The sequence below is a fragment of the Primulina tabacum genome, chromosome 5, assembly GCF_025594145.1.
Source record: "Primulina tabacum isolate GXHZ01 chromosome 5, ASM2559414v2, whole genome shotgun sequence".
In the NCBI taxonomy this organism is placed as follows: domain Eukaryota; kingdom Viridiplantae; phylum Streptophyta; class Magnoliopsida; order Lamiales; family Gesneriaceae; genus Primulina; species Primulina tabacum.
In genome coordinates, this window is record NC_134554.1 from 42247514 (window position 1) to 42264785 (window position 17272).

The 17272-nt window shown below is 32.0% G+C and overlaps 2 protein-coding genes across 9 annotated transcripts; both read right to left on the reverse strand.

Annotated features, from left to right (window-relative positions):
- Positions 1–1123: 1123 nt before the first annotated feature.
- LOC142547772 (uncharacterized) lies at positions 1124–8111 on the reverse strand. Of its 8 annotated transcripts, none has more exons than XM_075656224.1 (6): positions 8003–8083; positions 5092–5163; positions 3297–3447; positions 2658–2708; positions 1954–2005; positions 1124–1802 (listed from the first exon to the last, which is right to left on the reverse strand). In XM_075656224.1, the coding sequence occupies exons 3-6, from the start codon at positions 3405–3407 to the stop codon at positions 1609–1611; spliced, it is 408 nt and encodes a 135-aa protein (XP_075512339.1). In that variant the 5' UTR covers positions 3408–3447; positions 5092–5163; positions 8003–8083; the 3' UTR covers positions 1124–1608. The 8 variants fall into 8 exon arrangements, with proteins under 8 accessions (XP_075512339.1, XP_075512341.1, XP_075512338.1 ...); XM_075656226.1 differs by lacking the exon at positions 8003–8083 and adding an exon at positions 7891–7995; XM_075656223.1 differs by lacking the exon at positions 5092–5163 and having other exon boundaries at positions 8003–8111.
- Positions 8112–10190: 2079 nt separating this feature from the next.
- Positions 10191–15482, reverse strand: LOC142547773 (putative serine/threonine-protein phosphatase 2A regulatory subunit B'' subunit TON2). The gene is made up of 12 exons (XM_075656230.1): positions 15159–15482; positions 14563–14654; positions 14039–14101; positions 13732–13830; positions 13159–13317; positions 12775–12846; positions 12525–12657; positions 12380–12444; positions 12214–12289; positions 11695–11796; positions 11096–11288; positions 10191–10553 (listed from the first exon to the last, which is right to left on the reverse strand). Exons 1-12 carry the CDS (start codon positions 15298–15300, stop codon positions 10307–10309), a joined length of 1443 nt encoding a protein of 480 aa, XP_075512345.1. The 5' UTR covers positions 15301–15482; the 3' UTR covers positions 10191–10306.
- Positions 15483–17272: the final 1790 nt, after the last annotated feature.

Genomic DNA, 17272 nt, shown 5'->3' on the forward strand with positions numbered 1-17272 from the left:
CTCCCACACCTAGAATTTCTCACACCACTGCTGCGGTTGTGAAGAATTATTATTATTATTATTTTTTGGTCCAATTGATATCAAAAATAGTGTTGTGATTGACTCAAAAATTATCATAAAACTAGTAAATACTAGTATTCACACAATATTTTAGCGACTATTTAAATCATCAAAATCCAAATAATATAAATCTTAAATAAGCAATTCAAGATATGAAAAAAACTTAAATCAAAATAACAATACATTTATAATCAATATTCTTCAAGAATATTGTCGAAACATATGATAGTTATCTAAATTCTTCAGGAATATGATAACATTATATTTTATATCAATATTATTCATAGATATTGATAGATCTTTATGATTTTAGATCAAGATTTTTCGGGAATATTGATAAATCTTATTCATCTATATTTTATTCATAGATCTATCAATATTTTCAACATAAAGTTGTGTTGTGCTACTTCAGGAGCATCAACATAAAATTAAAAGTTGTGCTTCTTCAGGAGCATCAATATAAATCTACAATTTGTGCTGCTTCGGGAGCATCAATATTAAATCTAAATATTGTGTTTCTTCAAGAGCATTCATACAAGAATAAGAATAAATTATTTATAAATTTTACCTTGAAGAGCACTCGTGCTGATAACGTGTTGTGAATAGTAGAGAATATAGAGAAGAGAAAATGATTTTTTTGTGTGCTTTATTCATCATTGGAGACCTCTATTTATAGAGTAGATTAACAGAACTTGAATAGATAACAATATCAATAATCATCTATAATATCTTTTCTATAGTAATGTTAAAATATTTTGTCTTTCATTTTTGGTTGTAGACTAGAATACAGCACACGTCGTTGAGTTAGGGAATAAAATAGCGTGCCACCTTTACATATGATGTGATAAAATATTATGGATTGGTTCATCATTATATATAACAATTTCTATAAAAATATGAAAAACACATATGCTATAATGATATTAGAATATGCAGAAAAACATTTTCTGTGTAACATAAATTAACCCGATTAACACCTCTAAAACAGAATTGTAAATTTATTTTTTTTAAGCATAGGTCGACCTTCATTTATATAAATTTTAAAAATCAACAGACGAATTAATAATAAGAAAATGAAATTTTAGAAAAGCAAAATTGAGGTATCAGCACATGACAAGTTATGAAGAACCAAACCATCCACAGAATATTGGGCCGCACGATCCACTGTAGTGTTCGCGTCTAAGGCCACAACACAAAGTTCCACACATCCAACGTTAAATTATTAGACAAAACAGCTAGGATTCGAGATACGGAGTTCAAGCTATACAGTAGACTGAGAATCCCGCTGAGATAGATATTAAATACCATGCACGCGTTTGTGTATCTAGAGATCGTCGTGCATCTGCCTGACTACAAACTTCACATGCTCCCTTGAGCCACTGAAATCAAGAAACACAGTCCAGCAATAGCTTCTGCAAATCCGTAAGCTGTATTAGTCAAGTCGGAATTCAACAAATAGCACGTATGGCGGGGCTCTATCAAATCCATAAAAATCTATCCTTTGAAAAAGTAATTAAAAGTCATCAAAACTCTGGATTGAATAGTCTCTCAAGTTTGGAAGTCCACATCTTCTCCATTTTCATCGTCAGCTGCCAAAAATAATCTGAACTTAAGAACCTTATGAAGAATTGCCAATGGATTGACTTGCTTAGCTGGGGTGTGCTTGGGGTCCGTTGAGCGCCTGCTGGACAAAAGGTTCGTTTCGGATGGCCCCGTCTGTTCATGAGCAATAGGTGCCACTTCTGCATAAACAAAATGTTTATGGCAAAGTAAACGATAAAGTTTCACAACCCAACTTATGAGTCTTTAAGACTAACATCAGATATGATACGAAAGGCAACTGCTCAACTACATGAACCAATCAAAACTCAAAGAACTGTAAATGTGACTCACCGCTTTCATCGAAGATGATGCAGGTCCCTATTGTTTCTTCATATTCTCCAATCTGGTGACACTCAAACAAAAATTAATTAAGTTTAAGAAGCAGATGTAACATTCAATTAGTCTAATTGTGGTAGGTTCCAGATAATTTTAAATAATATGCATGCCCCCGTTATGTTTTATGCTGCAGTTAGCTCGATTCAAAGCAGCTTGCTTCATCCTGGTAAACTGTATAAATCTGAATCAAAGAGACATATCTCAGGAAGTGGATTGACAAAAAAGATAGCATCATCCACTAAGGTAATCATCTAATACCAGTATATTCGAGTATGAACGGGCAACTAAGATAATGAAACCTTCCAGCTCGAATCATGGTAAAAGGTAGGCACAGGTTCCAGAATGCTTACATAACATAACCTCTTAACAAAGATCATTATGTCAAACAAACTTTTAAAAACAGTTACAGAAAATTAAAAACATACAAAAGTTAGCTCATTAAGATATATTTCTGAAATGGCAATGCATCAAGAATACTTGTCCTTTGAAGGTAAGCTTTTAGAATTAGTTACCTTTCACAATTTTTTCCTAACAAAATAAGCAGAATGAAATCAACACTAAAACTCACTCATGAAAAGGAAAAAGTTAAACGAGAAAGAGGCACTTTATTTTGAAGCCCACTAACGCAATATACATTTTTTTAAGTCTTTCTCACTTACCAACTTAATTTTGTTATTGATAATCAGAATAGGATTGAGCGTATCCAGACCCTGCATTATTTGTTCAACAATAAAATTATGAATAGTATGAAATTAAGAAAGAAAAACGAAATAAATAAAGAAAGAAAATAAGTGCAATAATCATGCTATTATTCATGAATTAGATGCCCATAACACAAGGTCGGAGTAACAAAAATAAAAACAAAAACCTTAACAAAACATATGAGAAATTTTTTCTCCAAACGTTGTATATTTTGCATGGTTGATAACAACAATTAGGTCTTAAGAATCAATATTCTACAGAAATACTCCCAAATCCAATTTCCATGAATCATCACACTTCCCAGGAGCACCCAACCGTGCCTTTGAAAAAAAGGAGGTACACAAAATAGTGAGTGAAGCAAGGAAGACACCAAGTTCAAATTTGTATTCACCTTTTTCCGTTATCAATTTCTTTTATTAGGTTCCGGAACTGCTAAACGAAAGATTGAGTGTTTGCACAAAATATTACAATTCCAGTTTAGATTTCATTAAGAAAAGAACAAATTGGAATAGGCTGCTGCATAAAACTTCAAGCACTAAACTAGCAGAACAAAAGATATGAACTAAACACAACTGATTGGAAGGTAGCGATCGTACAGAAAGAACATATGGGGCATCATGTGGAATATCAATGTCGGCTGAAACGCTATCCAAGTCAAGCAGTACATACTCTTCTTCATCTTCTATTTCTTCTCTATCTTGGCCCATGGATTATTTCATGGCACAAATTGCAAAACACTGTGACAACCTGTAAAGCAGCCCCGAAACTTCATAAACTTTCTTACAAACTTAACAAAATTAAATGTTAAGAGTTTATTTTATTCGAACCGTTTCAAAAACTCCAACTTCAAATAAAATTCAAAAGCTTGATACATCAAATCAAAACTAGGTCCTCCCATTATCCCCCCAATTCCATCTATTTCCTAAGCTATTAAAAGATTACAAAAAAAAAATTGCAATACATTAGCAACAGAAATCCTACAGAATTGGCATCTCGCAGGAGTGTATTACACAATATTTCTAGTATTTTCTTCAAGATTTATCCCATCAAGTGCCAATTCTTTAACTTTCAGAGTAACACAGTAAGAATATCAGTTGTTGTATGCAGCTTGCATTCATTGGATGAAAACTCAAAATTCGATTATAAAAACACCAACTTTTTTACGAGCTTAATCAGATGAAAAAGAAAAAAGAACTTTTTACCTAGGGCTAGTCAGTGACACTACAAACCTCCTAACAGAGAAGTAAATGTGTCTTGCTTTTTAAAATTTATTAATATTTTTAAAGAGTTTCATGTCTTTTAAATTCTAAATAAGACAATTAGCTCAATTTTTCAGGTGGTTATGTCTGAAGTTAATTAAAAAATAGGGTCTCTTGGCCCAATAGATAGATTATTTTATTTTACTTCATGTGTTATTAGGCCCTTGGAGGATGGTTTTGGAGATGGGCTTAGTCAAATTTTTTTTCTAATTATTTTTAAAGAAAAAATTGATCAAGCCCTTTTCTTTGGGTTGGAGTATTTTTTAAAGCTGGGAAAAGTTGTGTTACAAATGAAACTTGTTTCAAACTTGAAAGACTAAGTAGGGTATATTCAATCTAGAGTTTTGATGATTTTTAATGATTTTTTCAAATGATAGACTTTTATAGATTTGATAGAGCCGCCATACGAGCTATTTGTTGAATTCTGATAGAGCCGCCATACATGCTATTTTTCAAATGATAGACTTTTCTGATCGACAGTCTTTGTAAGTCAAGATACTACACCTTCAATAACACGGGACACAAGTGTCTCCAATATTGAATAATCAAGAATAACAACAAAATAATTTTATAATACTATCAAGAGACAAACCATGCGAAGCCCTTGTAATAAACACAATGATCCTGAAGCACAGAAACACAATAAAAACCAACATGAACCCTCCATATGATAAAACATTATAAAGCTGCAAGACATGGATAAACAATGTACATCCGCGCTGCGCAACTTTCAAACCACGCAACTAAAATGAAAATTCAATCGCAGTGGAATCCAAACGTAGTGCCAAATCTTGATAGGAAAATGGAAATTGATCTGATTCTACAGGAAACTTGATACATTTTCAATGAAAGAATCTGTGGTTATGTTATGTATCTAAACTCATATTAATTGGAAAATTTAAATGGGTAAAATAAGGAAGAATTATGAACATATATACATACCCCTCAAGAAAACCACATCTCTACAATAAAACAGTGTTATAACTTGCAAATCTGTGGAACACATTCATTTTTCTGGAAAACTTAATATACGAACAAGAGACCTCAATTTCAGATATCTAAATCTCAGTTTGCATCTCATGCATGACAACAAATTAAGTGTTATAAAACCTAAAATTCAATTGAAACTTACAACAAAGTTCCAAAGGCCAGGTCAATGATGCTTCCGCAAGTTCTCATTCCCAATACATATATTACTTCAGAACTTCAAAGATGAAAGTAATGGATGAGAATAGAACAAGGGTTACACATTTTAGCCTTAATTTCCAAAACAAACTAACACATGAGTCATTTCATAAAGTAGACATGTCACTTAGAATATTTCAAATGTATCTCGCACGCAACCACAGTGGTTAATGCACCAGCTCATTTACGAGAAATTGCTAGTTCGACGTAAATGGTACCTAAACATTTAACTGCATGTTCCACATATAAAGCACACAAAACTTATCTCTTTGTCGTGATTTCTCCAAGCACCGAGAAAACAAATTTATTTTCTACAAGTAGGGCATTCTTTGGAAAACAGCTATGAAAAGTACAAAAAAATGAAAATATAATCAACCAACTGCAAGAATAAAAATGAGAAACTCCCAAGGAACTAATCATGATAATAAAAAAGGATGAATACCATGCCCCAGGCCAAACCTGTGTGATTGCTCAATAAGTTTTTGCAACAACTACTTCATATCCATCATTACTTTGTGCAGATGGTAACCCAAATTGTTATAGAAATCTATTGTAATCCTTTATAAGCTACTTCAAACATGCATTTTAAACTGATGCGCAATAGGAGAATTAAAATCACCGCACATTAAGAACATAACGTCCTTGTTGACTGTTGTGGCCTGACTCATCACTCATCAATCCACTACCACCAGCAATCTAGAAGTGGCTCCTAGAACTTCAAAGGATAACTCTCATGCATGCAACACTTTGTCTTACAACTTATAAAAGTGACTCCCACACACGTAATACTTTGTCCTATACATGCACTTATTTCCCAATGTCACCGTTGACAATCGGCTCTCGTGCCATTCTGTTACTTCAGGACTAGGCCCGTGGAGTGCAATGGAACAACTGGCTACTCCGACAACTACTTCATATTCACTTTCACTTTATAAAAATAATTAACCCAAGTTGTTTTGAATGTCCTATCCAATCTCTTATAAACAATTTCAAACATTCATTTTAAGCCGATGCGGGACATGAGTATATAGTGAAATTCTAAATGTATGAAATAAAAAATAGTGATGGTGGATGATTGATAAGATCAGTTGTAATGTTTAGAAGGGGGTTTAAATAAATACTAGACACAAATTTGTTTCGTTTGGTTAATATAGCTGGGTTAACAACTAAATTATATATTCTCGAATGTCAAATTCAGTTGACTAACAAATAAATGTGAAAAGAAGTCAAACAGACAGATTTATTCAAATCACAAAAATGGTTTGGCTAAGTACACTGAAAGGTAAACTGAAATTGGAAAATACACAAGTATGTTTCTGGATGTTCAGAGACTCAAGCTCCTACTTCACCCCTTCTTCCTTATGAAAGGCTCACACTAAAAGACTTTAGATAGTACAAGTAATTTGCAAAATCACAGTTCAGTTTGAACTTAAACACTGTCAAACTGTAACTCCTAATACACCTCAACTGATGATAGACAGTATACAGACTGCCTTTCAAATGCAATGAATTATAATATTGTTATTTCCTAACACTTAATGATCCTCAATGATCAAATATAATTATTTGTAATATGTACTCTACTGACTAAGTTTGGTTTAGATACTTGAATGCTTGAATCACTGTAAAATTCGTTGTTTCTCTAAACTGGATTCCTCCTATTATATATAGACGTCTCAAAAAAAGATTTATTCCAAAAAGAAATTATTTGTTGGCTTGTTTTTTTGTCCATGTCAACATTCTCTAACAATCATACACTGCTGCGATAAGTTTTGTACGAATAGTTTATTCAATCTTCAGTATTGTCTTTCGGGTAAATTGATTCTGGGGTAAACTGATTTCCTTGAAACTGAACGGGGAAAACTGATAGACTGATAAGAAATATTTCAGTTTAGGGTTCGAGTGTAAACCAGTTTAGCTAAAATCAGTTTTGCCTTAATTATTTGTTAACATCAAAACATATGAATTTTTGTTCCAACAATGATAAATCACATTCATCAATGATAAATATTTCAAAATACCTAGTTCATTACCATCAAAAACAAAAATTAACCAAATAAAGGTTCAAATAACATAATAAGATGAACATAAGTAAAAATATCTTTAATGTAACATGACAAAAGCATACACACGCATGAATCCACCACAAGATAAACAACAAACTCGGTTTTTTTATTTTTATGCAACTCAATCAATTTCACCAGATTTACTCATTTGCATGATGTAAATGCACAAAGTATCACACATTAACTTACAAATCCCCAAGAAAAAGAATCGCTTTCGAATTAATTATTTTTACTAGAACAAAATTTGTCACCACTAAAAGATATCGTCATGGGACAAATACAAATGTGAAGCTTTCTGATTATAGAAAACTAGTTAAAACGGAATCAAATTTGTGCATCTAAGTTTCAAGTATCAAGTTAATGAATCACGCCACATACCTCCTACAAACACTAATAATTTCCTCCCAGGTGTAAGGAATCAGGATGGACAACTTACCATCTCGTAAAAATTAGAACTCATCTCCATGCTTCATCCCTCTTCTAGCATATAAATAATCATAGCAAAAGTACAACTCACTGTAATTTGCAAGCATGTATAGGTACTACCATAGAAAAAAAAGCGTACAACAGTTGCACAAAAAAGAAACAGAATCAGAGTAAATAAAAATCGAAACAAAAAACCCAAAATACACATAGAGAAAAAACCATAGTTCAGACAAAATTCAAAACGAAATCCCGACCTTTTTCAGCAATAAAAAATCCCTGAACGAGACATAAAACAGTTAATTCTGCAAATAATATTACAAAAAACTGTAGTTAATCTAAGGTTAACTAAAAGATTAGGTTTTTCACCAGTCGGTTGAAGCTTCGAGTTGATGATTGAATTGGGGGTTTCTGGAATAAATACCTAAATTGAATCCAGCTGCATTTATTATTTTCTGTTTTAATTAAAGCGGCCTTTGGAGGTCAAAGTTTGGTTTGCCAAACTAGCTACTTGTGAATTACCGAGAATAACCCTACTTATATTACTATTTGACATTTTTATATCGCGATAATTCTCACACTTTCAATTTTATTAATTATTTTGTAAATTATTATTTATTATTAAATTTATAAATAATTTGAGATGGTTTTGTATTTCGATTAATTTATCAAAATATAGTGTTTTTTTAAATAAAAATTATATAGAATTATGACTAGGGATAATTTCGTCCACTTAAAAAAAGTGCCATTACACTAAAAGTAATCAGTCATGTGTATTACTGAAATGAGAAATGAATATATTAAACCACAAATAATTAAATTCAAAACCACAAATAATTTGAGTTTTTGAATTTCTAATTTGTATTTTAAATCAAAATTCAAATGTGTTTTAGGTGCTAAATGAAACCATATACAATAAAATCTCTATTAATTAATAATATCGAGATTACATTTCTTTATTAATTTAAAAAAATAAACAACAATATAATCATATTTTATTATATTGTGATATTTATGTTTGTAGTTTTATAAAATTATTAATTTTTGATATTGACGGACCATAGATTTATACAAGGATTTTCCGTAAATTTATTATATTGTTAATTTATTGAAATTATTAATTTAGTACATTGATCCAAGTCAAAACCAAGAAAAAAAAAGTATTTTAAAGAGATAATTAATTTATCGAGTATAATTTATAAATATTTTAATGTATAGCTTTTTTTTTCTCTGATGAATTTAATTTAAATATAATAGATTTTATATGATTTTTTATGCCATTAAATAGCAATGAAGATCTAACCATAAAGTTTATAATTGATCATGTTGACCTTCTTTAAACACTATATTGATTTCAATTTTATTATAACGAACAGTTTTAAAAAAATTGTATTATAATGAATAAACATTTTAGATTTAACCTTATTAGATGAAATTTCTGAATAAGTAGGAGAAAAAAAGTAAAATTAATGGAGAAATTCTTTTGAGTACTTGTCTCTAATAATAAATAAATGTAGGTAGTCATCGTTGACTCATTTTTGGAATTAAACTATTTAATCAAGTTATTTTATTATTTCTTAAACTGTAGTTTTCTGATTAATTTTTGGATATAAAATACAAAATACAAAACTTAATTTTTAGAATACAAATTTAAAGTAGAAACCCCACGTGATTGACTCACTAATCATTAACCAATAAAACTTTTAATCTGTTTTTTTAAATTAAAAGCACCTTTTGCTAAAAGTAGCATCCCACGTGATGACCACAATTAAAGTATCTTTATCAATTTTTCCAAAATTATTAAAAGCAAGCTTAAAGTATCTTTATCAATTTTTCCAAAGCCAAAACTTGTGTGAGATAGTCTTACGGATCGTATTTTGTGAGACAGATTTCTTATTTAGGTCATCCATGAAAAAATATTAATTTTTTTTGTGAATATCGGTAGAATTGACTCGTCTCACAGATAAAGATTATTGTGAATATCGATAGGATTGACCCGTCTCACAGATAAAGATTCGTGAGATCGTCTCACAAGAGACCTACTCTTTTTCCAAAATTAATAATGAGTCAGTATTAAGTTGTATTTCTTTGGACCTTGAAAAGTCATGTATTATGACCACAATACATCATCATGTTATGAAAATAATGGTAATAGTAATGCAAGAAAAAAATTAAATTTTTAATGAAAATAATGGTTTACTATATTATAAAAGAAACTTAGAATTATTAAAAGTTATTTAAAACACATGTACGTACGTATTGTTCTTATTTTAAAGTAATATATTTTGCAAAATGTGGTGACATAACGCAATTTCATGGCAATCATAGAACATCGAAGGGTATTTTTTTGGTCAAAAAATCACTAAATGGTCCTTGAATTTGTTAAACGTAACAAAATTTGGTGCGTTTCATTTTTATGACACACCGACCGCAATTGGGTTTGGCGGACTATCCCACCTAAAATATCTTTTGTGGTATATACATCTCTCGTTTTTCTAAAATATGAATCGATGATTTCAAAAACCACAAACAACACTCACATGCACGTCCCCATAACTCAGTAGCAATTCTCAACACATAATGATAAATTCTCAACATAAGATTTCATAGTAAACAGAACAAATGGAAAAATACAATTCTAGTACACGTATACTAAAAGTTGTTGCTAAGAACTCAACCTTGTGGTTCCTCTTCTGGCTCTTCCTCTTCTTGCAGAAGGTTTTCTCTATTGTCATGCGCCCAGAAGCCGCGGACATCTATTAACATGCTTGCTACTGTGCCACCTTGTTTGCAAGCCAAAAGATCGTCCAATGTTATCATCAACGGATCTGACGGCTTCACCATATCCCATATTTCATCTCTTACATCCTCGATACACAGCTCGTAGTTCCCTCCCTCGATCCATTTTTGATGCACATCCCTATTTTACACATAGCATGGGACGTTATTCAGCATAAGTAGCCAACAGCCAGAAGAAAAAAATTAAACTAATCTGTATTTATTCTAAAATTATTAGTTCCTCCACCAAAATTATCGAATCATCCCCATTCATCCAAAATCTTGGATTTGCCTCTACCTATGCACTGTGGCGCACCTAGTGTGTTGACCTTGAACACCTTAGTTCATCGGATCATTGTAAAAAATGTGGCATCACTTGTGACATACTTGTATGGATAACAGAAGCACCACAAAACTTCCAAAAAAAAATTCCAGAAGTTTTTGTTGGATGATTCAATTGGAAAACATGAGAGAGAGAGAGAGAGAGAGAGAGGGGCGGGTTGTTCTTGATGTTACCCTTGTTTTTTTCCACTCATCCTGTTTCTATTTTGCTTGGTCACGGGTAAATAAATTAAAAAGATGTTCAAGATCTTAGCAGTATATTCAACCAAAAAATTCAGTGTGACGCAGATATAAAAAATCCACAAACATCCTATTTCAAATTGAATTATCATTAGCGTTTACCTGAACAGCGTGTGTATGTCAGCAGTTGTAAGGAATCCCCTACCACCAAGATCAAGACACCGAAACAAATACGTTAATCCTTCGGTAGTATCTTTGTTTTCTAGGGACAGAACAAAGTCAAGAAAACTCTCGAAATCCATCTCTCGAGCGTTACCACCGCCACTTTTTCCACGCCGGACATGCTCATCGAACACTATTTAGAACAGGACAAACTGGAAATTAATAGGTTGCATTAAACACATCTGAGTGGGGACATTTTTTTATAAACTTATTTGACCTTTTTTTATCCATAACCTTCACATTTGCAAACAACAGTAAAGTACTATGCGTAGGATAAATGCTTCAAAACTATAACTACAGTGGTCCAATGTATGGACAATGCTTATAAAAATGAGGTCATATTTTAAAATTGAAATTTGTAGGAAGTTATGTACCAACATTCTCCTTTAGTGAGCCAACTGGTTTTACATAGATATATAATGGTCAAAATGACTTTTTCCCTTCAGTTGAAGCAATAATTGGAGTTGAACAACATGATCAAATTGTAATTAAATTTCATACTTAAACAGGAGGTAGAGGAAACTCAATTTGGCTTCTACCTCTCTCAATAAAAATATCTGTCAATGTCCCATCAGCATAATCCCGTAGCTCCTGTTTGCTCAACGTTCCGTTCATGTCTTTATCAAGAGCAAGGAACATGTCTGCAAACATCACCCATATGGTCTATAAGCTCATGCACGGACTAAAAATAAAAAGAAGTAAACTATAAGCTATGTATCAGCAATTTACATATTTTTATTTCAAAGATGATAGGACCTGATTCTATGAACGCGAATAGATGAAAAATGCTCCAGTATGATAAGAGACGATAGTCACAGAGTAGAAATGGTATAAACTTAATTTTGAGTCGATTTCTTCCTATCCCTAACTTACACCACTAAGTCAAATCTTACAACTACACTCAAAAGCTACTTGAAGAAGATCAGATAAAGAATAAGATGTTCCATGAAATACAACTCCAGATATCAATATGAGCCCAGAGAAAAGAGACAGCAAAATCATGAATCTGAACAAATCATTATAATTAAGTAAAACATGTCCAGAGTAAAAAATCTAACCACATATGCGTTGAGCAGAAGTCAAAGAGAACCAGTTTTCTGCCTGTTCATTATCAGTAACTTCTTCCTCGCTTTCCTACGGTGAATAAAAAAGGAAAAAATTCTTAATCGAACTAACATCACAAGAAAAATTTATTTTTATCAACTAATTATTCAAACAATCTACCTGGTGAAGCTCCATCAATTCCTGGAGACAATTACTGAGTAGGACTTTCTTTATGCATGCCTTACCTGTAGTCATCGAACACCGTTAGATGCAGATAGAACCAAATTAATTGACCTGATACAAGGAAAAGCAGTCGAGTGTGAACCTCGTTTATGAGGATCACAAAAGAAGAAAAACTTGTGTGCAGCTATACGACAGTACATCTGCACAAAAGCTCCCGGCATATCCCGCAGTTGTGCCAAATTACGAATAAGACCTCCAATATATGATTCCATTTCCTAATTTTTGTAAAAGTGAAGAAATAAGCACATATAAGATAACCAAATTCTGGTAATTAGAACATAAATACACGACCATCTTGCTGAACAAAATGCTCAAAGGCACAATAAACATACATGAGGCTGGAGAAAGCCATCAGAATCCTCGTCAAGCTCACTCATATCGATTCTGGCTTGAGTAAGTGAAACCTGGAAAGGAACCAAAGTAAATTACAAGGCTTTTTTTCATGTATATATAATTCCTTTTTCTTCTTCTTATTGAAAAAGAGTAAATCCTCATTGAATATTCTTTTTCCATTACAAGGGGAACACAAATGTTCTGCAGTAACCCCGTGAATACTCCGCCGGTATGAAAAATTCTTAATGTTAATTGAGTAACCGTGGTTTTTCTTTGCAGGTACGTATATACCAACAGTTGGAACTATAAAATCCAAATATGTGATATAAAGGGAGGAGGCAGTATCCACACCAAGCTGGTCTTAGAGGAGAAACATCACTTACCGTACGCATCACATAAAGATAGAAAGGAAGGATGGCGATTCTTCCTAGTTCATCTTTCTCAAACTTCATGAAATTTGAAGGACTGAAAAAACGTCGACATTTAGGGCCTATTTGTTCCGTACATACAGAGGCAATGTGGCAAAAGTCTTCATAGTTCATCTAAACAATGACAAAAATTGTATTTCAGCATGATCATATTCAGTTAAATAGATATAATGATTAAAACAAAACAATTCCATAGAGAAAGAAGAGTAGAAAAATCCTGGGTAACGGACAGATGAAAAAAATAATATGTTATAATGAACCAAACAAAAAGGTTGTCATACTATTATATATTCCCTAACAAGATAAAAAAAATACTGCAGGCAATCCACATGGGAATATAAACAATATAGCAAGATGATTATGCCTATCTATTGAGAAAATAAATAAATTCAGAATGCGTTGGAGTGCTCGTGTGGGAGAAGTTCCACCACAAACAAATATTTCTCATGTAGAAGAAAGGACCAAAAATTGGATAAAAAAAACAATTGCAGAAATAATAACTCAGATGAAATTTAGATACTAACTCACCTTTTCAGCACCCGTGGCATCATCTATGACACAATTTTCCCTTAAACAAACCCACATAGCATCCAAATCATCAGCATTTAGCAGAAGATCAGATTGTTTCTGACAGAGGAAATGGAACTTTATCAGGCTCAGGACAAGAGAGGAATCATATAAATTCATGACAGACCAAATATTGTATGACAAACTTGCTGCTTACAAAAATATATCTCCTTGACAAAAACACTTCAAAAATTAATTTTAATGCTCAATGTTATGAATAGAAAGCTCTAATATCTGTAACGCGCAGTTCTCAAGTCAAAGTAAATACCTTCAGAAACCGATACTTTGCCAGCCTCTGTACCCTATGGCTGATGGAGCCTTCTTCTGGTTTCTGAACGAAACAGGAATATGAGTGCTAACGGAAGGTAACTCAATTAACCCAACACGAAGAACAAGAAACCAACCATCATCAATGCCCAAAGGTACATGCATGATAGAGGATTAGCGCAGAACTTTTGCATGCATAAGAATCAATAAGAAAAACCCAATAAGAAGAACAAGAAACCAACCACTATCAATGCCCAAAGGTACATGCATGATTGAGGATTAGTGCAGAATGTTTGCATGCAAAAGAATCAATATGCAAAACCTAAAAGATACAGAAAAATGACAGGAAAACATTGCTTAAAACATGTAATCCCAATTGTGGGATGATGTGTAAAAAGAGAATAGACCATATAAACACAATGTACCAGGCGGGCCAACATTTAAAGAATTAGGGGGATTATATATCAAAATACTGGAATTTGTTTCTTCAAGTAACTCATATTCCATGAAACTTCGAAGAAATACCTTCTTGTAGAAGCTTGGGATCGTGCCAGCTTCAGCATTCTTTTGTTGCTTCTCTTTAAAAATTTCTAGCAAAATCCTTTTCGTTTCTAGTTCTGACAGACAGAAAGCAGGCTCTAAGTTTACAAGGGTACTTCATAAGCATTTGGTTTCATATACAAAACTTTAGTCTACAGCTACACAGTATGACGATACGATCTGATAACTTAGGCAAATCATATCCAAACCACCACAAAACTGAGCCCAAAGAAATGCAAAAAAACTGTATGCTTGCAACTTAACTCACATAATGGATCCTTCGGTTGTCTGCAAAACTGAGAGGGTCCAGATACAACTTCAAGAATCAAATCTATTTGATATAAAAACACACCCATGTCTCCATTTCTTATATTTCAAAACCACACTTAACTTCTTCCAAAAGGAGAATGTCCAATTTAACTAAAATTCACAACAATGAACAAATATATTGTGCTCATCACTGCAGAATTTCTCTTAAGAAACATATGAAAATTTACAGTTTAGTCAACTAAAATTCTATGACTCTCTAATTAATGCTGCTAGTTCGTACAACTAGAGTTTGATGGGAAGAACAAACAAACCCATGAGAGCTTCGGAGCCGAGGCCCGCCCCAGATCCAATATATCTGCGAATGTTTCGGACCCAAAGCATCGAAGAAGCAGGCGGAATTTTCCTTGGCGCAGACGTATCGTGACCTTCGCCATCACCCGATCCACTATACATGCTTCACTTCAAAAAAACCCTAAACCGTGAATCAAGACCAAATTCAGAAAAAAAAACGAAGAGCAATTTATTTCAAAATGGGAGATGCTGCAATTCGGAAGCTCCGAAAAGCCGAACCAACGAAGATAAAATACAAGGGGTTTCTTGGTTGGAAGGAGTGTTATAAGTAATGTTAGAACTGATGCAAACATGAGACAGTCGGTTCAAAACAAAAGTTATAAATACTGAAAAAGTGTGTGACATGTATTTATTTTTGGATTATTTTTTAAAAAATTTTATAAATCGGTTTTAATTTGTGAAAAAGAACATAATTGAGTAGACAAATTTTATAAAATATGTAGTTTAATATATTTCGTGAGTTTGAGATTTTTACTTTTTACCATAATTTTTTTCTTTTAATATGTTATCAACATGATACTGAAATGTTCAGTTCTCTATATTTTTTCAAGCTCCAAAACACAAAGAAAAAGTAACAATATTCACAAGTGAATATTTATTTTACTGTTTATTTATTTTATTGTATATATATTTAATATATAATATCATGTTATTATATAAAAGAAGTCTATGACACCTCATTATAATAACGTGATATGATTATATTGTTACACTGCTTATATAATTTTATTGTGTTACTGTTTATTTATTGTATATATATTTGAATAATATCATGTTATTATATAAAAAGAGTATATGACACCTCATTATAATAACATGATGTGATTATTTCACCGTTTATATATTTTTATTGTGTTATATAATAATTATATATATATATATATATATTATAATATCACAATATTATATAAAAAGAGTCTCTGACACCTCATTATGATATTGCGATGTGATATACATAATTATTTAAACATGATTAACATTATATACATCATATTATTACCATAAAATTTACATATACATACATTTATTTTTGCAGATTTTGTAACGGTAATAAACAGCTAGTTTTTACCCTATAAATATGATTTTACAAATACATTCAATCACTCCAAACTTACTCTTCTTCCCTAAAAATTTTCTTCATCAAAATTTTCGAAGAAGAAGAAAATGGTTCTTTTAAGGTTATTTTGTATAATTATTTTGGTTATTATACTCACTAATCTTGTATTTATCGGAGAATATCCACCTCACATTTTTGCTTTATTTTTAAGAATGCTTGTACTTATAATTTATTCCGTTACTTTTTATTTTCATATTAATAGATTTAGAACTTAACTAATAAATTGCATTGTTATTTTTCTAGTACGACCATGTCAAATTTGGCAAAGCTCGAATTTGTTGTGCTCGACATTACAGGAAAAAATTATATGTCACGGACTCTCGATGTAGAAATACATATTGAGCCATTAGATCTAAGTGAGACCATTAAAGAAAATGGTATTTCATCATCACAAGAAAAACAAAAACTATCATATTTTTGCGTCAACATCTTGATGAAAGATTAAAACGTGAATATCTCATTGAAAAAGATCTCATGGCTTTATGGAAAGGATTAAAAAAAGATTTGAACATATAAGAGAAGTTATACTTTCGACTGCCCGTGACGAATGAAATACGTTAAGATTCCAATAATTTAAGAAATTCAGTGATTACAACTCAGCGATGTATCGAATAATCTCGCAATTAAAATTTCGTGGACATGAGATTGCGTAATCGGAAATGCTTGAAAAAAACATTTTTCACTTTTCACGTATCAAGTATAACTCTACAATAACAATATAGAATGCTTGGATTTGCGATATATTCTGAACTTATCGCATATCTTCTTGTGGCGGAAAAGAACAACGAGCTACTAATGAGAAATCATCAGTCCCGACCCACTGGATCAACAGCATTTCGAGAAGTAAATGGTGTAAGTAAAAATGAATTTAAACCTGAAAACCAAAATCAAAGTCAAATACAAGGTTTTGTTCGAGGTCGAAATCGAAGTCATGGTCGTGGACGTGGACATGGAAGT

What these genes read in the sequence shown, in the direction of transcription:
- LOC142547773 (XM_075656230.1), bottom strand. Translation starts at nt 15,300, where the DNA reads ATGTATAGTGGATCGGGTGATGGCGAAGGTCACGATACGTCTGCGCCA. An exon ending in TCCCAAGCTTCTACAAGAAG is followed by an intron (nt 14,102 to 14,562) that starts GTATTTCTTCGA and finishes TGTTTCGTTCAG; the next exon opens with AAACCAGAAGAAGGCTCCAT. An exon ending in AGATATTTTTATTGAGAGAG is followed by an intron (nt 11,289 to 11,694) that starts GTAGAAGCCAAA and finishes TGTTCTAAATAG; the next exon opens with TGTTCGATGAGCATGTCCGG.
- LOC142547772 (XM_075656223.1), bottom strand. Translation starts at nt 3,407, where the DNA reads ATGGGCCAAGATAGAGAAGAAATAGAAGATGAAGAAGAGTATGTACTG. An exon ending in TCAATAACAAAATTAAGTTG is followed by an intron (nt 2,006 to 2,657) that starts GTAAGTGAGAAA and finishes GAGTGTCACCAG; the next exon opens with ATTGGAGAATATGAAGAAAC. An exon ending in CATCATCTTCGATGAAAGCG is followed by an intron (nt 1,803 to 1,953) that starts GTGAGTCACATT and finishes TTGTTTATGCAG; the next exon opens with AAGTGGCACCTATTGCTCAT.